This window comes from Eulemur rufifrons, chromosome 9 (assembly GCF_041146395.1).
Source record: "Eulemur rufifrons isolate Redbay chromosome 9, OSU_ERuf_1, whole genome shotgun sequence".
In the NCBI taxonomy this organism is placed as follows: Eukaryota; Metazoa; Chordata; class Mammalia; order Primates; family Lemuridae; genus Eulemur; species Eulemur rufifrons.
This window is the reverse complement of record NC_090991.1, coordinates 37,868,142-37,892,735: the sequence shown is the minus strand read 5'-3', so window position 1 is coordinate 37,892,735 and position 24,594 is coordinate 37,868,142. Positions and strand designations below refer to the sequence as shown.

General features: G+C 45.8%; 2 protein-coding genes across 2 annotated transcripts; both read left to right on the top strand.

Moving 5' to 3' along the window:
- Positions 1-15,083: 15,083 nt before the first annotated feature.
- On the top strand, positions 15,084-15,416 carry KRTAP17-1 (keratin associated protein 17-1). The gene has a single exon (XM_069481834.1). The coding sequence runs from the start codon at positions 15,084-15,086 to the stop codon at positions 15,414-15,416; it is 333 nt and encodes a 110-aa protein (XP_069337935.1).
- Positions 15,417-20,266: 4,850 nt separating this feature from the next.
- Positions 20,267-21,715, top strand: KRTAP16-1 (keratin associated protein 16-1). The gene has a single exon (XM_069481406.1). The coding sequence runs from the start codon at positions 20,267-20,269 to the stop codon at positions 21,713-21,715; it is 1,449 nt and encodes a 482-aa protein (XP_069337507.1).
- The last annotated feature ends 2,879 nt before the right edge of the window (positions 21,716-24,594 follow it).

The window sequence follows — 24,594 nt, the reverse complement described above, 5'->3', positions numbered from 1 at the left end:
TCACACAGCAAGGAAGCCGGGAAACCGGCACCTGGGGAACGTCTCCTGGTCCCTGCTCTGCCCCTCCACGTGACAGACACGACAGTGCTGGGTGACGCGTCTTGGACTCGGCAAGGATGGCTTCACTGCCAAAGCTCTTTGACGCCTTCCCTCCGTGCACAGGGGAGCTGATGTCATTTTAACTGAACTGACACTCACCCACCCCGCTGTGCCAGGCCTCCCGGATGTGTGTGTTGAAAACCTACTTGGAACTAAGTCCCCCTCCTCTTGGAAAGGAACGCCAGCCAACACCTGGGAGATGGTAGGGAGGTTTTGGAATTTGGGGATAATTGGGTGAGGAAGAGGCTTCTTCTAGGCCAGGAAAGCGTGTGTGCTGGTGGCCGGCCCGGAAGGTAGTTTTCTTTAAGCAATTTTATTTTCGAATCCTTGGCATAGCTGGGAGGAGCCTGTCCCTCCTCTTCCCTTTACCCTGAAACACTCCAAGCAGGATGCTGTGGCACCATGGATGTCAAACCTTTTTTGAAGGAAACAACTTCTTTTTCCAAATAAAAACTTAAAGGAATATAGAAAAAAAAAAAAAACCACCTTTTTTTTTTTTTTTTTAAAAGGAAACTACTTCTTTTTCCAAATAAAAACTTAAAGGAATACAGAAAAAAAAAAAAAAAAACCAAACCTTTTTTTTTTTTAAAAAGGAAACTACTTCTTTTTCCAAATAAAAACTTAAAGGAATATAGAAAAACAGCAATGTCTTATTAGTTTATCTTTAACTTTAGGATATGTTTACAACAGTTACTTAAAAATTCCATCCATGGGATGAATGAGGTTGTTTGGATTCATTTGTTTGTTCAATGTGTATTTATTATGCAGTTACTCTGGGTTGGGTCTTGTTCTTGGCCCCCAGATGCCTCGGTGGAGAAGACAGACAGGATCAGCCTCTCCTGGGGTGTGCAGGCCAGTGGAGGAGAAGCAGAAAACCGGAGCAAGGAGGCAGACACAGCAGGAAGAGGGTTTCGAATACTAACAAGCACTAAGAAGTAAACAAAGCAGAGATTGATGTGGGTCTGGGCAGTTGGTTACCATGGTCTCTCCAGGAGGTGACATTTGAGTTGAGACCTGAAAACTGAGAAGAAACAGATCAGAGAGAAAGAGCATTCCAGGGAGAGGGACCAGCCAGTCAAGGGAAGGATGCGGGGAGGTGGATCCTTTGAAGGAGGAAGGCAGGCCAGTGCCTTGGGGTAGGTGTGTGGGGTGTGGGGGCTCGCTGGCTCTGGGGGGAATCCCATTTTATTTTATTTATTTTTTATTTATTTATTCTTTTGGAGACAGAGTCTCACTCCGTCGCCCTGGCTAGAGTGCAGTGGCGTCATCACAGCTCACTGCAACCTCTAACTCCTGGGGTTGGCATGAGCCACCATGCCCGGCTAATTTTTTCTATTTTTAGCGGCATGGCTAATTCTTTTTTCTATTTTTAGTAGAGATAGGGTCTTGCTCTTGCTCAGGCTGGTCTCGAACTCCTGAGCTCAAATGATCCTCCCACCTCAGCCTCCCAGAGAGCTGGGATTACAGGCATGAGCCACTGCACCTGGCCCGATTTTATTTTGAGTAAAGACAGAAGCCATAGGAGAGTCAAAAGGATGGGTTTGATTGACACCTTTATTAACAGGAGCGCTTTGGCGGCTGAGTGGGGGATTTACCGAACAATACCATTTAGAGCTTCGGTAGCGGATGACAGTAACAAGTCGGATGCATTGTTTTGTTTTGTTTCAAACAAGAGTCACTGACATCTAACAACTGCTCACATTCGTCATCAAAAATAGGAGAATAAGACAAGAAGTGCCTCGAATCACAAGAATGGCTCAAACTGTAAAAAGATACGGTCATGACGTGGCCTGCCCCTTGTTATTGTGAAACTCAGGCTGGCACCTTGGGGAGGGCGTGCGCCAGGTGGATGGCCCGGCTGTGCCAGGCTGCTGTCTGAGAGCAGGTGTGCGGAACCAGTGCTCTCTCACTCTCACTTGTTTTACATGTGGGGACAAGCTCCGGGCTGACATTTAAAGCCCTGGGAAGATTTACAGCTTCCTCAAAGACATATTTACAAGAAACTAAGTATGTGCTCGGCAGTAGCCAGGACATGTTGGCATCTACACAAGGTGACTTCGTGTGGCAGCAGGAGTGAAGCTATTGGCGACCCCAGTGAAGTAAAGCTTGGGTGTGGCACATTGGAGTGTGTGTGTTTAAAGTTTTAAAAATGGTTAAAAGAAGAAAAAAGAAAGGCTAGAAATCAAGTCCCAGAAAAATCTTGTGTTTGAAAATGACTGAATCGGAACCTCTGTCTGGATCTCAGCCCTCAGTGCGTTACTTGGCCGCTCTTGGCCTCAGTTTCTTAAACTGTAAAATGGGGAGTATAATAGCCACCTCATTGATTTTGATTTTAGAAGGATGGAAGGAGATGATGTTGGTAAAGGTGCTTAACCCAGTGCCTGATAGATACTAGGAGCCCAGTAAATGTAGCTACTGTTCACTTCCTTGGGGGCCCTGAGAACATTGTATCCCTGCATCCTGACCCCTTCCCATAGCTCAGGACGGGGACTCCACAGCCTGGACATTCAAAGGTTTTGCTGACCTGAGACCTGGGAACCCAGCTTTAAGGTTCCTCAAGTTGAGGACTGTAGGAGTCTGGCTGGCTGGGGCAAGAAGGTGAGGGACCTGGGATCTGAGAATCAGAGAGAAATGACCTCACCTGTGCATGGGGGCATGTGCATGCCCGTGTTTGTGTGCACATGCGTGCCTGTGTGCGTATGTGCACCTAGGCATATGAATGTGAGTGCAGGGGTGTGTGTACGTGTGTGTTATGCTAGGTGGAAGATGGCTAGTTATAATTATTAGGCTGGTGGTATTGTCACTGATTATAATAATCAGAATTTTCAAATGGGAAGATAAAAGTAAAGCACAGATCTGGTGGTGTCAAAGAGTAATTTTAGTCACTTATGGGAGCTGGCTCCCCCTTATACCTATTTTCTACACAGGAACGCAACACTGACGTTTATCATTAAAGACCTGAGTGAAATTAACACATAGGTATTTTGTTTTAATAACAATTTCATATGTGCACATGCTGACTTTGTCGTTGGCTGGTTGTGGAGCCTGGCTGACTGCTGGCCGCTGAGAACAGTGTGAGGGGACACCTAGACCCCAGAGCAGAGTGTGAAGGGGGCAGGGGTCGCCGTAGGAAGTGCACCCACAGGCTCTGTGGGGTAATGCCAAGCGCCCACCCACACAGAATGGTGCGCTCTGGGGGATGGGGGGAGGGCTTAGGTGAGAGAGTTTCAAGTCCGTTCTTGATAAATGCTCCATTAGATTGGCTCCCCAAGGCAGCGCATCTTGGAATGAAATGCAACGACCCTCAGGTTGGCTGGTGGGAAGGATGACAATCCAAGGGTGGGAGGTGGGGTGGGGAAGTGTCCAGAATCTTGCAGCTGGGATGTGGTGAGCTCTGTTGGACATTTGGATGTCAAGGGTTTTAGAAAGGCAGATGTCTGCCTTACTGCTCTGTGTTTGACAGAGGGTTTGCATTGCTGTCCTGAGATTGGTACTTAAAGATGAGGGTGGCAGGGGCGAGGAGGGAGGAAGGAGAAGGAGAGGAGGAGGAGGAAGAGAGGGAAGTAGGGAGTGGTGGGAAGAAGGAAGGAAAGAAGAAGGAAGGAAGGAAGGAGGAAGTGGAAGGAGGAAGAAAGGAAGGAAGGAAGAAAAAGAAAAAAAGAAAGACACAGAAAGGAAAGAAAAGAAAAGAAAGAAATAAAAAAGAAAGAAAGAAAGAAATTGTCAATTGCAGTTGTCCTAGGCAGTTAGTGAATTGTCACTTTATTATGTCACTTGGCCTTCGTTTGCACCGTTTCTGCCACTCCTTTGCCTTTGTCTCCACTTCTAGTCCCATGTTTGACCCTTGGATTTAATAGTGGTTCCACCTTTTCAGGTTCCGGCCTTGGGTGCCCCGGGACACTATTTGCCCTGTTCTCTAGCTCTGCCTGCTCTTGGCCTCCCAGAGTGTGTCAGAGCAAGGCTCCATCTCTGGCGGACGTGGCCTGGCAGGCACCTGGCGTGGCAGGCAGCTGGTCTCCCCCACAGCCGGGTGCTCTTGTGCCTGGCACAGCACACGACTGCAAGTGGCAGCCCTGGGGCAGTCATGCAGCCTGCTGGGAGCCCGGCCCCTGGACTCCATCCAGGCCACTGTCCCTGCCAGACTGGCCCTCAAGTCAGACAGTTTAAATAGTTTGGAAGAATTTTCACATTTTATTTATTTATTTATGTATTTATTTATTTTTTGAGACACAGTCTTGCTCTGTTGCCCGGGCTACAGTGCCATGGCGTCAGCCTAGCTCCCAGCAACCTCAAACTCCTGGGCTTAAGCGATCCTACTGCCTCAGCCTCCTGAGTAGCTGGGACCACAGGCATGCGCCACCATGCCCGACTAATTTTTTCTATGTATTTTTAGTTGTCCAGATAATTTCTTTCTATTTTTTTTAGTAGAGACGGGGGGGTCTTGCTCTGGCTCAGGCTGGTCTCGAACTCCTGAGCTCAAAGGATCCACCTGCCTCGGCCTCCCAGAGTGCTAGGATTACAGGTGTGAGCCATCGCACCCGGCCAATTTTCACATTTTAAAACCAATCTTTGTAGTAGCTTTATGGTGGACACAAAGTAGGCACAGAGTAGGTGCTCAACAAATAATTAAGCACCTGCCTGCCCAAAATTAATAACCCCTTTAGGTCAGACGAGGAAATAGAGGGGTTGCTTGAGCAATGTTATGCAGCAAAAAATGTTTTTATTCACCTGCAGAAGATGCACATAGGCGGCTCTGAGGAGAGCAGGAAACATGTAGGTACACGAGCACCTTTCTCTAATGAGAAGGGAGTGATTCCTTCTTCTTTTAACCTTGACACCATGTTCTTTGGAGGAAGTATGTTGTTCCTACATTAACAACCATGACACCCACAGGATGAAACACGAAACTTCATTGTGAAAGGACTCTGGTGACATGAACAGGAAGGGGTACAGAGTGCAACTTTTGAAACAAGCTCCATAAAATTAAGCAAAGAACTAAAGAGGTTTGACCACACAAAGACAGAACTCATGCCAAGAATTTTTCCAGTTCTTCTCAGAGGTGCTTCAGCGTAGACCCAGAAAGTGCCCTGATGTGCTTGGGTGACAGGCCAGCTCAGTGAGGAGCAGAGACCAGAACGCTCTGGTCTGGTCCTGCTGCTCGTCTGTCCACGGAGCACTGTGGGTGCCTCTTGCAGGACATAAAGCTCAGGGGCTTTTGAATCAAAGCTGATCCAATGTAACAACATAAGGCACACATTCTAGAAAGTTTTGGATTCTAATTGAGGGAGTCAGGGTGTGTCTACATTTTTTCCCCCCATTAAGGAGCATTAGCCCAAGCTGTGACTGACAGCAAATGAAGACCCGCTGTAACAGTGAATCTCTTGGTGGGACCAAGGAGTGCTCTCAAACTCTCATGAATTGCATATCCAATTAAATCAGTCAATTGAAAAAATACCAGTTCATGTTTATGCCTAGATTTAAAAAAAACTTGAACTTGTATATGAATTTATAAAACCATAAAACGCTAGAACGATATGTATATATATTAAATTCATGAGTGTGATTGTCTCTGGTAAGAAAAGATTGGGACAAGAATGAGTACGAAAGTCAAGGAAGTTCTCAATGTTATCTTTAATGCTATATTGACTTGATTTCAAACCCAGTGAGAGCAAATATAAAAAATATGAACAGCCACTAATCTTGGGAAAGCACAGGTTTTAAAATATATTTTCTCTGTTCTTTTTTTCTTTTGTTTGACTAGCTGTTTTTTTTTTTAAAGTATTTTATTGCTATTAAAACAAAACCCAATGCAAAAGAATAGAGTGGAAAAGCAAGCTGATGTCTTTATGTCAGCCAGTGATAGCTGTGGTCAGCCTGTGTTAGACCGTGAAGTCTTCACAGCATTGCTGTTTACCTGGTGGAAACTTACGATGCTTAGAATAGGCTGGGTAACCTGAAGGATGTGAGTTCTTATGTTTGGTCCTGGACACTCACCGTCATAGCCACGAAGTAATGGCAGATGGCATTTGTACAGGCCCCTCCAATAAAGTATCTGTGTAAAGCGTATTTATAAATTTCATAGTTACTATGATAAGGACAATGAAGATCAAGGTCAAGGGAAGCTCTGCGATACCTGTCTAGTTGATTCGTTGTCTTAGGACATTTTTCTGCTCACGGTAGTTTCCTTTTTCAAAATAAAATTCTTGATTTTTATTGAGAATATCGTCCAGTGGCATCCTTCTTGGTCAGAAATTTTACATCAGAAGCAGAAAGAAAAATGGGGTTTGTGGCAGGAGAATTCCAAGATGCCAGATAATGGTGTCTATCGTTCAGTTAAAAGGTTATTAACAAACTTGAGGAAATGGCGGATACCAGCTACCTCCTGGTTTTGTTGTTGGGGAGAAAGGAGAGGGAAGAGGCAGAGCATGATGACTGCAGCGTTAGCATCACACAAGGCAGGGAAAGGATTACCTGGGAGGACAGAAAGACTATGGAAAGAGGACTCTGCAGCCTTATAAGCTAACAGGACGCGCTTCTCACAACCCGTTTGCCAGTCCTCCCCTAGACATAGACCCTCCCCTTGAACCTGGGTGAGGTTGTGACTGCAGCGGAAATGAGGCTACGTGACATTTGAGGATAGGTCATAAAAGGTTCTGCCTGGTCCTCATGGCCACTTGGAGCCCAGACCCTGGGCCGTGAGAAAGCCCAGGCAGCCTTCAGGTAACCTCCAGCTCTCCAGTCTTTCCAGGTGAGACTCCAGACGTCCTAGAGCCGAGACAAGTCATCCTGCTGTGCCTGTTTGGAGTTCCTGACCCATGGAAACCATGAACGCAATAAAATGTTCGTTAATTTATATGCAGCAGTAGGACTGGAACAAGAATGTTCTCTGCGGCCTGTGGTTTGTCTTTAGCTTGAGTGGGAACCAAAAGAAGGCATCAGCTAGTTACATCTTCACTTCCTAGCATCCGTGAAATTCTATGGGCATCTAAACAGGGCTGGCTGTCTTTTGTCAGCATATTTCCAAAGACCACACCTGTAGGTATTCTCTAGCTTGTTTTTTTGCTCCTTTAAAGATAATAACATACTTCATTATAATAATCTGTGTTTGATGATTTCAGTATCTAAAGTCTTTGCAGGTCTATTTATGTTCTGTTAGTGCCAATGACACTCATGGTGCCTTGTTTTCTTGTGTGCTTAGTTATGTGTGATTCTGAGTTGTTCATTATCTCACTCAAGGTAGGCTGGGTTATGGTCACTGCAGTAACAAGCAACTCCCAAAGGTCCCAAATCTTTCTCATGAGAGTTTATTTCTTGCTCATGCTCTATGTCCAACTTAAGTCATTACGGGAACTCTAATCGTACTTTTTTAATTTTTATTTTTTATTTCAGAGTTTTATGGGGTATACGTGTTTTGGTTACATAATTTGTTTTTTTACAGTTGGAGTCAAAGTGTAAACGTGCCCTTCACCCAGTTAGTGTGATTGTACCTGTTAGGTGTGAATTTACCCATCCCTTCCTCCCCGCTACCTACTTGATTTCCCTTGAGTTTTCCTTCCATATGTGCACGTAAGTGTTGATTGATTAGTTCCAGTTTAGTTTTTCTTTTTCTTTTTGTTAGAGATGGGATCTAATTCTGTCATCCAGGCTCAAGTGCAGTGGCATGATTATAGCTCACTGCAGCCTCAAATTCCTGGGTTTATGCAATCTTCCCATTTAGCTACCTGAATAGTAGCTAGGACTTCACCCATATACCACCATACCTGGCTAATTTCATTTAATTTGTTTTACTTAAATTTTTTTTTTTTTTTTTTTTTTGTAGAGACAGGGTCTATGCTATATTGCTCAGGCTGTTCTCGAACTCCTGGTCTCAAGCAATCGGCCTCCCAAAGTGCTGGTATTACAGGTGTGAGCCACTGTGCCTGGTCCTAATTAGCATACTCACTCAAGAACTTAGGCTGACAGTAGCTCCAACTCTAGATTTACTTGGGCAAATCTGCCTGGGAAAGTGAAGAAAAAGTGTATTGGCTCATCAAGCTTTGGTCTGGAAGTGACACACATCACTCTTGCTCACGTTATTAGCCAAAGCAAGTCACTTGGTCACACTTAATTTCAAAAGAGGTAGAGAGGTAAATTCCGGCCATGTTTCTGAAAGGCAGAGAGACAGAGATATATGGCAAATAGCTCTAATGATTACCACACTCATTTCCTTGGAATACTATTTGTGGGACTTTGTTGAAGTAGGATGATGTACTTACATTTATACAAATGTAAATTTATTTACATTTATTTCTAGTAGTGCACTGGGACACTACCAGTCAGTGTCTTTGTCTTCTTTACATGCATGGCCTGAAGTTTTTTGAACCACCCAGGCAATGTACGAGACAACTTTCCTTATGGTGCCCTGGTGGCAGGAGTGGGTGGGCTGAGTTTATTTCGGGGTCACCATTACACTGAGAGTGTGGTCCTTTGGAGTTCCAGGTTTATGAAGGGGAGGATCTACCAGAGGAGCCTTTACCTTGGGTAGGTCTTGGACTTTATCTTCTGTTTCCATCTCCCTGGGAGGTAGTGAAAATTGCAATTCAAGTTTAACAAGTTCAGCAAATGCCCTTGAGGGAGAAGCAGCTTCAGTGCTTAGTTCACCTCTCAGTACTTCTTTTACTTAGTTCTTTGGTAATTATTTGGTAGCTCATACTATCTTCGCAGCTCCTTTATGCTTTTAAGAAGTTTCAAACTTAAAAAAACTACAGCATCTTTAGTTGTTTTCATCATGTGGGTTAATCCAAATATCCCAGCCTGTTCCTTCATCTGAAACAGAACCTCTGGAGCTGTATTGTCCAATACGGAAGCCACTAACTTCATGTGGCTATTTCCATGCAAACGTAGTAAGTCAAATTAAAAATCCAATTTCTCCATCACATCAGCCACTTTGGAAGTGCTCAATGGCCACATGCAGCTAGTGGCTACCATATTGGGCAGTGCAAACATAGAACATTTCTGTGGTCTCAGAACGTTCCATTGCTCAGCAGGGCTTCCAGATCCAAGATGGAGTAAAGCCGTGATTGGTAACAAGGATGGTGAGTGAGGAAGGGTGGCAAGGATCCCACTGTCTGCTAGTTAACATTTTCACCTGTGCTCCATTGCAGGCGTCATTGCACTCATTTATAATTTTATTTACTTAACAGTTACTTATTGAGTGCCCACCATACAGTAGCCACTGGAGATACATTGATGAATATAACGGCCACAGTCTCTGTGTCTCTGTGGTTGTGAAACTTACAATCTCTTGAAGATATGATGATGCTGAGACTGACCTGAAGAAAAAGAGGCATTTTTTTTTTTTCTTTCTGTGATTCCCTCAGGAGAGCCAGGCATAGAGGACCGGGGTGGGCTTCAGAAGGAGACAGATCTGGGTTCAAATCCAAGATCTGCATCTTCTAAAGTAATTGATGTCCACGAGCTTCGCTTTCTTCATGTACAAAATAGGGAGGCGAATACTTCTTGTATTTGGTTATCTTGAGCATTCACCAAGAAAACACATATAAAATACCTGTTGCAGGGCCTGGCACATGGGAGGGACTGATAATGTGCTTCCTTTGCCAAGAGATGGCTAATGAACACGGGATTTAAATCAGTTGCATGTAAGTATAATAACCTGCTCGCATCAGACCGAGGTTTTTGTGGAGTTGCTGAAGCAGGCATCAGTGCGGGTCTTGTGAGCCCTTCTGAAACACTTGACGCTGCATGTGTAATGCCACGAGAGGAACACTAGAGGCCGCCAGAACAGGTTTTTGATGACCTCTGCATCCTGTTCTTTCTAACACAGTAAACCTCCTTGGCATAGGCACTCCAGTGCCCCGATTGGGAAAGCCAGGATGTTTTATTTATTTATTTATTTATTTATTTATTTTTTTTGAGACAGAGTCTCACTCTGTTGCCCAGGCTAGAGTGAGTGCCGTGGCGTCAGCCTAGCTCACAGCAACCTCAAACTCCTGAGCTCAAGTGATCCTCCTGTCTCAGCCTCCCGAGTAGCTGGGACTACAGGCATGCGCCACCATGCCCGGCTAATTTTTTCTATATATATTTTTTTAGCTGTCCATATAATTTCTTTCTATTTTTAGTAGAGATGGGGTCTCGCTCTTGCTCAGGCTGGTCTCGAACTCCTGAGCTCAAACGATCCGCCCACCTCGGCCTCCCAGAGTGCTAGGATTACAGGCATGAGCCACCGCGCCCGGCCCAGGATGTTTTAATAAAGCAGTATCTGCCACACACAAATGCTGCGTGTGTTGAGGTAGGTATGTGCCAGAATAAATTCCTGACGAATAATAGCATTAAGTGTAAAAAATGCAACCATAAAAAACTAGAAGAAAATAAAGTGAACGGTTGTCTGATTTGGGGATGGGGAAGAACTTTCAAAACATAAAACCATCAGGAAAAAAAAAAGATAGATTTACCCACATAGAAAGGAAATTCTGTGTATAAAAATACCATAGATACAATTAAAAGGACATGACACCCCAGGACAAATTTTGCAACATGTGTCAGTGACACAAAGGAAAGCTAATATTCATAGCATTAAATGATTCATTTAAATAAATTAGGAAAGATGGGTAGCTTAATAGAAAAATCAGCATAGTAGATAATTTCCAAAAGAGGAAATAACAGTGACCTATAAAATAAAGGCACTGATAATTAAATAAATACAAATAAATATTACAATGAGACTTCATGACTGGACTACCCAGTTAACAAAGAGATTTTTAAAAATAACTGGTATTGGTGAGGGCACTATGAAATGGATACTGATGAAGAGAATTTTTCTGGAGAGTGATTTTTAAATATTTATTAATAACCTTATGATTGTTAACATGCTAAAGACTCACTGATTACATTCCTAGGAATTTATTTTAGAAAGAAAAAGGATGCACACAAGTTTATATTTTAAGGAGATTCACCTCAGTGTTTTGCTTTTCATTTATTTTTTTAGTGTTTTGCTTTTAATATTGGAAAACTGGAACCAACTTAGATCTTCAATAATGGGGAAGGTTCACATTGACTTGAAAATATAAATTCTCAAATTTTTATAATATTTTATAATTAATATGCTCATGAAAATTTTCTCAGGTTAAATAAGATATTCAGTGCACAACTCAAATTGTACGCTAGGGTTTCCATTGTGCAAAGATACGTGTCAGGAGTCATTCACTGGTGTAATTTATCTTCTGCAATTTCTTTCACTGCTGGTCTTTGCTCATGACTTGGGCAGCAGTGGGGACTTTGTATATTCACTGCCTTCAGCGTAGGATTGGTACTGTGCAGAGAGAATGACTTAAGTCAATGCTTAGCATATGTAATTCAAAGTGGACCTTTGTGGTGGAGGAGAGTGGGTGGACAGATGGCCAGGACCTTCCAGCCTCTGGGATGGGGTGATGGGAGGATGCAGAATTCATGGACTGGGGAGCAAGGAGAACCCCAATGTCTCAGCTGATACCATAGTGGAATGCTGGGGAGAGTTAAAGAGGACCGTGTACATTTCAGCAGATGCCCACTGTGAACCTGTTGTCACCCTCTTGAATGCTATGAGACTGTCTAAGCTCCCCCAAACTTAGCACCTTCAGATGAAGGATGGTGGTGGGGAGAGAAATCCTGAATAACTTTTGAGTTTACGAGAAATAAATTTAAACAGTCTGAGAGAAAAATTAAGTTACAGATTTTTAACATATCTTAGAACATGGATTTAGAAATTTGTACCTACTATATGTTCGTATATATATTAATAGATGTATATATCATATATTTATCTACATTTATATCAATATTTATATGCATATCTTTAGGAAAAAACGCTAAAAGGAAAATTAGAATATTAGCAGTAAATATCTTTGTTATGGGATTATAGATGATATTTATTTTCTCTCTTTGATTTTTTTTTGTATTTTTCAGAAATTCACAGTATGCAGGTATGAAATTTACAATGCAAACATTTTATTATTACTATTTGAATACAGTGTCCAGGCTAATGACAATCTGGGAAAAATATTTTTAACTCATACTACAGACAAAGCTTTGATTTTCTGTTTCACAAAGGATTCCCATCCATCAAAGAAAAAGACCAACACCCCAGTAGAAAAATGACAGTGGAGATGAAAAGATAATTCACAGAAGAGGGAACGTGAATAGTATTTGAGCACATAAAATATCGCAGGTGGGGCCCTGTCCCTGGGCTGCTGCAGAAGAGTCAGGAGGGGGCCCCATGTTGACTGTGGAGAGTGTAGGGGCCACCTTCTCCCCCCCCACCCCGTTCTATTAGGGACGGAGAAGCCATTATTTGTTCCAACCTGGGGCTCTTCATCTGGTTTACTATTTGCAGTTACTTGAATTAAAAAAAAAATCCTTTTCTGGGAAAAAACCCAAACCCCACTATGTATATTATTTGTGTAATGAACACATTTATCATTCGTGTAATGAACAAAAATACTCTATATATCTTTATCTATTTAGCTCCTTGTATATGTATAATATATTAATAACTAATGCTTACCAAGCGATATGTGGCCAATCATTGTTCCAAGTGTTCTATATGTATATATATTCACTCGTTTAATCACAGTGGCCCTATGAGATTAGCACTATTATTATCTTTTTTTTTTTTTTTTTTTTTTTTTTTTGAGACAGAGTCTCACTCTGTTGCCCGGGCTAGAGTGAGTGCCGTGGCTTCAGCCTAGCTCACAGCAACCTCAAACTCCTGGGCTCAAGCGATCCTCCTGCCTCAGCCTCCCGAGTAGCTGGGACTACAGGCATGCGCCACCATGCCCGGCTAATTTTTTGTATATATATATTTTAGTTGTCCATATAATTTCTTTCTATTTTTAGTAGAGACGGGGTCTCACTCTTGCTCAGGCTGGTCTCGAACTCCTGACCTCGAGCGATCCACCCGCCTCGGCCTCCCAGAGTGCTAGGATTACAGGCGTGAGCCACCGCGCCCGGCCACTATTATTATCTTAATTTCTGTTTTATAGATGAGGAAATTCGGGCACAGAGAGGTTAAGTGATAGGGGGTGGGTGAGAGGCAGAAGAACTGAATGGTGAGACACGGGAGGATGAGGGAGACTTTTCACTGCATTAATCTTTTGTGTCTTTTACCCTGTGAATGCATGACCTAGTATATAAATAAATACGTACATAAATACATAGATAAAAGGATGCATCTGCCGTGGACATTGCTACATTATATTCACCCAGAGGTGCCATCTGTGGACCTGGTCTGGCTTGAGAAATCTTGGACCAGGAAGCAGGACATCTCGGTTACAGGTCCAATCTACCACTGATGGGTCTTCTCTGGGCCTTGGTATCATTTTCCGTAAAATACAAGTGCTTGGGGGTGATGGTCATGGTCATGATCAATTATACCAGTGTTTCCTAACCTATTTGATAATCTGAGTCACCTGAGAAACTTAATAACATATAGCTTCTCATGCTCCCAGGAGCACCTGTTCTCATTTAGCATAAGGACTGGGAGGTAGTTTGGGGATCTGTATTTTTCGGACGCCCCCACCCTAGGCAATTATGATGTAAAACAGGCTTAGCAACCCTGGACCAGATGATCTTTCAGGGGCTCCTCCCGGCTCTAAAATTCCACATTCTGTGAAGTACCGAGTGTCATATCAGGTCCAAGTTGCCCACCTACCATTCACCCCTCAGCCCTTGCCCCATCCACAGTCCTTCCAGCCCTCCCAGGGGGCTGCCTGGCTTCCAGGTCCATCTAAAAAGGAAAGGGAAATGCAAGGGAAAGGCTGTGCCCCTTGATCCAGATCCCCACCCCCACCCAAACTAGTAATATATTCCAGGGGGCTGAGCCTGTAGGCTCCAGGGCTGCCATGCTCATTCCAAGAGGATGACAAGGTCCCAAAGCCCAAAATGGACACAGAAATTTTGACCCATCTCAGAATGTACACAGGAACCTAAATCCTCTGTGGATTCTAGTCTCTTTCCAAAGCCACTTTATCCCCTACGACGACATTCGGGGCATTTTGCATGCTACTTCCTCATTCTGCCAGATGGCCTATAAGGTTGGAGCTTTTGCAAAAAAGTGCACACTATTCCTATTTTAATGCAGTATTTTGGATATTTAGTGATCTCCTCCCTCTGTCCCTCTCTCCCTCCTTTCCTTATCCTTGTCTTCCTCCTCCTGCATCTCTTCCTTCTTGCATGGAGGAAAGGCCTGGGGTGGGGGTGGGGGGGGGTCATAGGTTCTGACCACAGCTCTTCCCACCTGTTTAGAGCGTTCAGTTCACTGTGCCCGGAGAGAGAACATGGCTCTCTGGCCTCCTGCAGCTTTATGATGAGTCTCTCTTCGTTTCGAAGGCCAGTCATTACTCATGATTGATACTCACTGACCAAGCCCAAACGAACGTGTGGCACACTCCACATACCACACGCAGGCACAAATATTTGCGAGGAGGATGCCATTCGCACCTGGGAGGAGTCACACGATGAGACCTTCTGAGGCAGCCTCTGCCTGCGACGGAAGGAACAGGGCTTGCAGATGTCACCATTCTGGTTTTCCAGGCATAGCATCCATGAAGAACAGGGTCCTCTGCCATCTTGCCACGGGAGAAGGTGTGGGAAACGAGCCTCCCATTCCAGGGCCTTCCCCTTCCTCTCTCCACCCCGAGGTGATGACGTCCGGCTGATGTTTGGCCGTGATGCCACGTCTTTTCCAAGATGTATTTTTACCCTCTGGACAAACAGCAGTTGGAATGAGTCGGGCTTTTTTTACGAGTTGAGGTACTCAGGGCTGGAAAATAAACAGCCGGTTAATGAGATGTTCTTACAGGAACTGGCATAAATAATAACAAAGAAAATATCCTGTCCCGTGTGCCAACACCCCTGGGTGAGGGGATATAAAAGCTGTGGTCCAGCCGGCCACGGTCAGTCTGGGGGGACCCGGGCGGCGAGACTGACCTGCGACCTGACCAGCCAGGACCATGGGGTGCTGCCCGGGGGACTGCTTCACCTGCTGCGCTCAGGACCAAACCTGCTGTGAAGAGTGCTGCTGCCAGCCGGCCTGCTGCGGCTGCTGCGGGTCGTGCTGCGGCTGCGGAGGCTCGGGCTGCGGAGGCTCGGGCTGTGGAGGCTCGGGCTGCGGAGGCTCTGGCTGTGGTGGCAGCTGCTGTGGCTCTTCTTGCTGTGGATCGGGCTGTGGTGGCAGCTGCTGTGGCTCTTCTTGCTGTGGATCTGGCTGCGGGGGCAGCTGCTGTGGATCCGGGTGCTGTGGCCCTGTGTGCTGTCAGCCCTCGCCGGTGTGCGACACCAAGTGAAGACCTTTGCCCCACCACCGACGCAGTCCCACCGAAAGCCTCCATCTGCCCCTGAGGGAGAGCCCCTCATTTCCAGAACTTTCCACGTCCGAAAGACAGTGTCCCGGCTCTGCTGTTATTTGTAGAGAAGGGCTTGTTCTCCAACGCCTGTCCTGGAGTTTCAAGGCACCGAGAACAAGAGCCATATCCTGGCGAGAAATTAAAACGGGGTCCCAACAAAGTGCTCCCTGAGCTCAGAGGGTAAATCTCCAGTGCTTTATTCGCATGAAGTTAAATGTCTGGTACCGTAAGCCACTCTCTTCTTCAAGGTGTCTTTGGGACCAATCCCCTGCCTGGATTTCTACTGCTTTTGAGATGCCAAAATCCCCAGTTTTTGTTAGCCTCTTAATAAATTCGAGCATACTGGCATAACCTAATTAGTTCTCTTGCCTCTTCCTTGACCAACTTTACTCTGGCATCCGCACTAGGGTTTTTTAAACGTGATTGGTGGATCGCCTGCAAGGGAATCATCACCCAGGGGCTAGTTAAAACTGGAGATTCTGGGGCCCTCCCTGAGACACATAGAATCAGAATCCACAGGAGTGTGGCCTGAAATCTGTGTTTTTAACAAGAATGTCAGATCATTCTTATGCACTGAAGTTTGAGAAACATACATGTAGACTGAAGCTTCCATCTTCTGCATGAGATTCACTCAGGAGGCTTTTAAAACTACAGATCCCTGGGCTTCACATTAGAGATTTGATCCATTAGCTCCAGGGCCTAGGGTGCCCTGGGACCTGTGTTTTTATAAGTTCCTGGGTGAGTGGCTGACGCTGGCCAAATTTAATCCTGATCGGGGCATGGCTTCCTTCTGTGCCACGGTTCTCCTAGCCCGACTCTGCAAGAGGCCGTCGGGCTGGGTCAGAACTTCCTGGCACAGAAAGGGGAGGAGACTCTGGTAAAACAAGCTTGATTCTGGAATTCTGTGGCAAAGCTTGTGAACGCAGTTTTTGAGGATGCTCTGGGCAATTCTTTCAACCCCATGCTTTGCCCAGTCTCATTTTTCTGTGTTAGGTTGTCTTGTCCCAGAACCAGATGAATTTCTTTGGCCCGAGTCCCAAGGAGGAGGGAGCGAGTGAACATCTGCCAATTCAAACTGGGCCCCAACAGAGTGATCCCTGACCAAGGTGTGTGGGCCCACCTGGGAGGTTAAAATTCAATATTGTCCATTCAACCTCATGATGAAATGATCTTAAGTTACATGTGGAATAAAACTAATTCTGTTCTTGCCCTGGAAGAACAATATTTATTTTTACTCCTATAAAGCAATATTTCATCTGAAAAACAGATGAAATTTTTTTCTGAAAATAAACATAACAATGGTCCCTAAAATATGAAAAAACACACAAAATATAAAGAAGAAATAATGGCTCCTGGAATGCTCACCGAACTCAGAGTTGATTACTGATATGTATATTTCCAGACTCCTTTCTAAGCATATTTACAAATCAAACTGGGATTATGCCGCTTTTACTTTTTTGCCTTTTTAAAATTTTGGTTTTTTATGTCAACTTTATTGAAATATAATTTACATATAATAAAATGCTCCCATTTTTAGTGTGCAGCGTGATGTGATTTGACAATTGTATATACTTATGTAACCACCACTGCACTCAAGATGTGGAACTTTCTGTCACCCTACAAATTCCCTAGTTTCCCCTTGTAGTCAACTCCCCCATCTTCACTCTCTGGCAACCATCAGTCTGTTCTTTATGTTACTACAGATTTCAGTATTTCTAGAATTTCATATAGAAGAAATCCTACAGTGTGAATTCTTTTTTACTTAGCATAACATTTTTTATATTTATCCATGCTGTTGCAGGTATTAATAATTTATTCCTCTTTATTGACTAGTGTTCTGTTGTATGGATGAACTACATTAAAAAATACACTCACCTACTCATGGGCATTTGGGTTGTTTTAAGTTTTTGGCTATTACGAATAAAGCTGCTATGAACATTCTATGTTCATAAAGCTGCTATGTACAAGCTTTTGTGAGAATGTATGTTGTGTTTATTTTGGATAAATGCCTAGGAGTTAGATTGCTGGGAAAATGGTCAGTGAATGTTTAACTTTATGAGAATCTACCAAATCATTTTGCAAAGTGGCTGTACCATTTTGTATTTCAACCAGCGATGTCTGACAGTTGCAATGTCTTCATGTCCTTGCTAACACTTGGTATTGTCAGCCTTTTTATTCCTAGCCATTCTAGCAGGTGTACAGTAGTAGCTCATTGTGTTTTAGTTTTTTTTTGTTTTCATTTACAAACCCAGCAATATTAGTATGTCTCCTTTTGGAGAGAATTTGAGATTCAACTGCCCTGGTTCAGTTTCGGACTCTACTATTTAAGTCGTTTTTGCTCTGGCTGCAATTGGCCTCCTAGGAGCTGGCTCTTAACCCCCAGGACAAAGTCACAGCCAGAGCAGGAGCTGCCAAGAGGACACACTTGTCTGGAGGCCAGCAAGTCTGCATGGAGCAGTTGTGAATCAGAGCATCTGATTATCCTATTGCTCATGGTCATGTCTCCTGGATGCATGAGTGGAGGTAGTGATTTCTCTGAATTGCTGATAAAGGGTTGCCCTTCTTAGCTATTCACAGAGGTTCTCATTTATTCACTCAATAAATATTAATTGTGCACCTCCTAGGTATCCGACACTGCTCTGGGTGCTGGGTATACATCAGTGAACAAAGTCCTTGTCCTCGTGGTGTTATGTGATGTCAAGGGGCAGGGAGCAGGGTCTTGGGAGCTCCTGCTCTACCTTCCCCTTGGCAGGCTGTTCAAAAGTCCCCTGTGCCTGCTTGCTGAGAATCACGTTGAAAAAAACGGCATCTGCTGATCCTAATTTTCCATGTTCAACCACTAAGACCTGTAGATGCTCCCTCTTTACTTTGAAGCCTCTCCTATTGCTCCAGCCCCAAGGCACTGCCCAGTTCAGGTTGTCACTGTGAAGCTTTCGAATAATTGCCCCAGACCCCCAATGGTCTTCCTGCCTCCAGACTTGTCCTCACACAGCCAGACAGAACTTTCCATAGGGCAATCCTGGTCAAGTTATTCCCCTGCTTGAACCTTGAGGTATCACTATAAAATCCAACTTCTTAATCATGGTCTGCAAGGCCTTTCATGATTGGGTGCCCAGTAACCCCTCTACTCCCATCACCATCCCTTCCTGTCCCCTTGAGCTTGTCATCCTGGCTATGTTGGACCATTTGGGACTTCCCAGATGTATCATGCTCTTGTATCTTTGGTTTCTACAGCTCATTCTTTTCCTGCCCTTACCACCCCTTTCCAGCCTTCTTCCTTGAGCCATCATGTTGCTTGAGAAGGTTTCCTTAACTTCCCCCAACCCCCCAGAGCACCCCATGCATCCCTCTTTCATAGCACTTGAATGCTATGCCATAAATATTTATGGATGTGTCTATCTCTCTTCTACATTTGGGTTCCTTGTGGCTAGAATTACAGCTCATTTGTTTTGTATCTGTCACACAGAACTCAGTGTTGGCTGAGTTGAATGAATGAATAAAAGAGAAATTGAATCAATGATTGCAAAAATCAATGAAGGAAGCGGGGATGAATGGTTGGCATGATGGCTCAGCTTTTCCCAGGGAGAGCCTACTTTTTGCATTGATGATAAAAATGTGTGGTGGAGGCGAGGTCGGCCCTTCACTGAGCCAGGATGTCAGGCCTTGGTGTTTAGAAATCTTGGGTTCATTTCTCTCCTCCTCTGTCTCAGGCAGTAGCTGAGATGAATCTTCTGCTCACAATGTCTTTGAGAGACAAACATGGGAAGCCACCCGTAACCTCTGATTTTTCCTCTTTATCTTTTGGGTCTTGGAGGCATCTTTTTTTAGGAACTGTCAAGATCTCCAAAGGCAAGGAGGGCCCTGGAGGTCTCCTGAATGTTCGAAGAGGAGCAGAGAGGATGGGTCAGGTGCTTTCCAGGGACAAGTCGAGCCAATGTCCTGGGGCAGGGCTGCTCCTAGGACAGGATGGAGGATGGCAGGGGGCTGATCCCGTGATGTGTGACTTTGATGAAGTCTACCAAGAAAGGTTGATCTAGACAGGCTGGTGAGGAGGAAAGACAGCAGCCCTGGATCGGGGGTGGGCTGTGTGTGCTCTTTAGCAAGGGACTGAAACCTCTCACCCTCTGCCCCCATCTCTCCATCTCTAACGAGGGAGAAGAATCTCTGCCTGGTGGGGTTGCTGATGGTTTTAAGGACCATCATTGCTGTAAGGTGCAGGTGTTTAAAATGCAGCCAGGTGTGCCCCTCCTGACCAAGGTCACCACTGCTCTTCTCTACTAATCCCTGTGTGTCTGTTGTTGAACTTGCCGTTGTGTTGCAGAGAGTTTGTCTGCAGCTTGTCTGCCAACTGGACAGTGGGACCCATGAGAAGGGTGTTATTCATTTGGGCGTCCTCTGTGCCCAACCCAGGGCCTTGTACAGAACACTAGAAGGTGGATAAATTATCAGTTTCATTCTTCTTTCCCTGTTCGTGATGCTCAGAAATATAGATCATCCAGCTTGGAGGTGATAGTGCTTATTCTAAGGCTACCTATAGCTCTGAGGACTCCAAATTTAGCAAGTCAATAAATAAACGCTCCTTTATGAGTAGGCAAACAGCCTGCAGATCAACAATCATTGGTATAATAAGATGTTCCTCTGCAAACTGGCCCAAACAGCAATGAGGAAAAGATGCAGGGGCCCAAAACAGCATGTGCCAGTGAGGGGGTATAAAAGTGAGGGTCTCAGAGAGCTGTCACAGTCAGGCAGCCACCTCTTGGCACTCACAAGGAAGCACAGCCACCTCCACCATGTCTGGCAGCTGCTGTTCCAGGAAATGCCCATCCGTGCCAGCCATCTCGCTCTGCTCCACCGAGGTGAGCTGTGGAGGGCCCATCTGCTTGCCCAGTTCCTGCCGGAGCCAGACGTGGCAGCTGGTGACTTGTCAAGATAGCTGCGGGTCACCCAGCTGCAATCCACAATGCTGTCAGCCCTCTTGTCCCGTGAGCAGCTGCTGCCAACCTGTGTGCTGCGAGGCCACCGTTTGTGAACCTTCTTGCTCTGTGAGCAGCTGTGCCCAACCCCTGTGCTGCGAGGCCACCATTTGTGAACCTTCTTGCTCCGTGAGTAGCTGTGCCCAACCCCTGTGCTGCGAGGCCACCATTTGTGAACCTACTTGTCCCGAGAGCAGCTGTGCCCAACCAGTGTGCTGTGAGGCCACTTCCTGCCAGCCGGTCCTCTGTGTGCCCACATCTTGCCAGCCTGTCCTCTGCAAACCCAGCTGTTGCCAGCCAGTCATCTGTGAACCCAGTTGCTGCTCAGCTGTGTGCGCCGTGCCCAGTTCCTGCCAACCCGTGGTCTGTGAGCCCGTTTGCTGTCAGCCAGTGTGCCCGACACCTAGCTGTGGTCCCTCTATCTGCTCTGTGTCCGGTAGCTGCCAGGCTGTCTGCTGTGACCCCAGTCCTTGTGAGCCATCCTGCTCAGAGCCCAGCGTCTGCCAGCCGGCTCCCTGCGTGGCCCTGGTCTGTGAGCCCGTCTGCCTCCGCCCTGTCTGCTGTGTTCCGAGCCCCTGTGAGCCGCCTTGTATCTCCAGCCCTTGCCAGGAGCCTTCTTGTTGCGTCTCCAGTGTCTGCCAACCCATCTGCTCTGAGCCCAGCCCCTGCTCACCGGCTGTCTGTGTGTCCAGCCCGTGCCAGCCTACCTGCTACGTGGTCAAGCGCTGTCGTTCAGTTGGCTGTGAGCCTGTTTCCTGCCCATCCACTTCCTGCCAACCTCTCTGCTGCCGGCCGGGGTCTTCCGCATCTGCCATCTGCCAACCAACTTGCCCTCGGACTTTCTACATACCCAGTTCCTGCAAACGGCCTTGCAGTCCTGCAGTTTCCTACCGACCGATCTGCCGCCCAGTCTGCCGCCCGATCTGCTCTGGACTCATCTCTTACAGGCAGCCGTATGTGACATCCATCTCCTACCGTCCTGCCTGCTACCGCCCCTGCTACTCCATCCAGCGCCGCCCAGCCTACCTCACTTCCTACTCTTACCGCCCTGTCTGTGCCCGCCGGCCTTGCGCTGAGTCAGACTCCTGCAAACGGGATTGCAAGAAGTTCACTTCCAGCGGACCCGATTGTGCTGACTCGTCCCCCTGCAAGGCGGAGGCCTCAGAGGAGGGTCCCTGCCAGCCCAGTGAGGCCAAACCCACCACCCCAATTACCCGTGAGGCTACAGCCACTCAGCCTTCTGCCAGCAAGCCTGCCGACTGCTGAACCAGCCCCAGCCCACCAATTCCTGCAAAGTAAGCCACCACCTGGAGAGAACACTCAACTGCCCTCCTGAAGCTCATTAGGACTTAGCCAGGATCTTTTTTTCTTTCTGCACTGCTACTCACCACCTGCTTATGCTTCAAAGAATCCATGAGAAATGTCAGTATCCCAGTGGTCCAAGTGAAGGCCTCCTGGGCATTGACAGTGGGGCGTTCCTAGTCCCTGTTTCCTGCTGCTATTAAGCTGAGAAGAGCTGCGTCATCTCAAGTCTCTTTCCTGACATAAAATTTTTTCTGTCCTCATGCATGTGCTCCCTTGCTATGCATGCTTGTGTTCCTTGGGGACTTCTTTCATGAGGTAAAATATTTATCTGTCTAATAAAAATGGCTTAGTTGAAGTGACATGCTGTTTTCATTGCACTCCTGTTAATGCCATAATTGTATCAGTGACTTGCTTCATCTTTGAGAGCTGCTCCATCCATACATTCATCCGTCTGTCCATCCACACAGCTGTTCATCCATGCAGCCATCCATCCACACAGCCATTCATCCACACATCCATCCATACATCCATCCATGCATCCACACAGCCATCCATCCATCCATCCATCCGTCCATCCACGCAGCCATCCATCCACTCAGCCATCAATCTACTCAGACATCCATCCATCCACGCAGCCATCCACCCATGCAGCCATCCATCCATCCATCCATCCATTCATCCACACAGCCATCCATCCATCCATCCATCCGTCCATCCACACAGCCATCCATCCATCCATCCATCCATTCATCCACACAGCCATCCATCCACTCAGCCATCAATCTACTCAGACATCCATCCATCCACGCAGCCATCCACCCATGCAGCCATCCATACACATAGCCATTCATCCACACAGCCATCCATCCATCCAGCCAGCCAGCCGGCCATCCATCCATGCCTTCAGCATTACTAAACAGTTGTTAGGTGCCAGGGACTGTGTTAGGAATAAAAAGAGAAAAATCTCAGTCCCCACCCTCAAGGAGCTCACTCTTTGTTGGGGAGAGAGACAGACAAGGAGACAATTTTTACATTCCTTTACACTAGGATAGGGGTAAACACAGGGCACCATGAACTTAGCAGGGCATGGGGGGAACCAGGAAAGAATTCTTGGGGAATGTGATGCTGGAGCTGAGTCTTTCAGCACAAGTAGGAATTAACCAGTTATAAATAGGGAAGGAGGAGCTTTCCAGGCACAGGAAACATGGTCAAATGAATGGGTCTTGAGAGCAAACTGTTCGTTAGGCAAGGCTTGTGCAGAATTGTCCTTAGGGGAGTGGTGAGCTCTAAGGTCAGAGAGTAGACAGTGACCTGCCCATGTTGGGCCTTGCACGCTAGACAGAGGTGTTTGGGTTTGGGGCAGGGCCATGTACAAGGCAGGGACATGAAGAGCACTGGGTTTTGGAACATCCCTCTGGACTTGGTGTGGAGAACTCAGTGGAGGAACATGGTCCTGAATGGAGAGAGACTAGGGAGGAAGCCAATGGCTTCGGGGTCCATAGTGGGATGGAAACAGCATGTGAGGATCACATTTAAAATAAGGAAGGTCGGGTAACCTGGATTTCCTGTGCAAGAATTTCCTTATGTTCTCCTCATCCCTGCCAGACACTTTTTGGGCAAACTCCAAAGTACTTAGTACACAGAGAAGAGGGCTACCCTCGTCCTCAGGCGCAGCTTGGTCATCACAAGCACAGCGGGGGACAGACCAGGCTTCTCGACTTTGGCACTACTGACATTTGGGCTGGATGATTCTTTATTGTGGGTGCTGTCCTGGGCATTGTAGGATGTTAAGTAGCATCCCTGGCCTCTACCAACTACATACCCGTAGCACTCCTTGAGTGTGATGACCATAAATGTCTCCAGACATTGCAAAATTTACCCCTGTTTGAGAACCACTGTGTTAGACAATAGCAGAGGAAGAAAGTCAAAAGCAAAGCATATCCTGCATGTTGGTTTGGAGTCACTGTCACATCAGGCTATGGGGATGAGCTTCTGTCTCCTTCCAGAGTCAAGAGAGGAGCTGACCAGGGTTTAAAACCTCTGTGCCAAGCACTAGACTTAGTGTTTCACATAAATCACAGCAATTTTGTGAGGTAGTATTTTTTCTCCCCTGTTTTCTCCCCTATGTATAAGATGAAGAATCTGAAGGACAAACAATCCAAGTACCCATCAATAGACAAGTAAATTGTGGCATATTCACACAATGGAATATTACATGCAGTGAGAGTGACTGGGGAATGGCTCCACGAAGCAACATAGGTCAACCTGACTAGCGTGATGTGGATTGACATAAACAGACCTCAGAAGACCACCTCTCTCTCTCTGTATATATATGTTAAGTTCAAAAACCACATACACATATGTATGGGTATGCATGCACATATATATATACCCATACATACACACACACATGTGAGCGCACACACACACATTTGGAGTGATAAACAAAATTCAGGATAGTTACAGCTAGTAAGTAACATGCACATGACTAAAACCCAGTTCTGTCCAAAGCCTATGTTTTTTAGGAATCACTGTATTTCCTGACGCAGTCACAAGACGTCTCTGATAGATTCACTAGATGTCTTTAGTGCCTTGAACCACAGCAAAATGAATGTTCCCTCTATTGGGAAGCTCTTTTAAGAGGAAAAGAAACAAGAACAGAATCACTTAGAGAAAAGAGATGTCAAAACGGATTGCTTTATAACCGTAAAAGTAGTGTAGGATATTGGCACCTTTTTCAGATTGAAGTTAAGTTTCTCAAATATATTCACGTTCCCATTTTGATTGACCTATTTGATGACCAAAAGTCTTTCCTCTTGGGAGGTGAAGAGCTTTGGTGC

Excerpts from the sequence above, each read along its gene's own strand:
- KRTAP16-1 (XM_069481406.1), top strand. The coding sequence starts at position 20,267 with ATGTCTGGCAGCTGCTGTTCCAGGAAATGCCCATCCGTGCCAGCCATC.
- KRTAP17-1 (XM_069481834.1), top strand. The coding sequence starts at position 15,084 with ATGGGGTGCTGCCCGGGGGACTGCTTCACCTGCTGCGCTCAGGACCAA.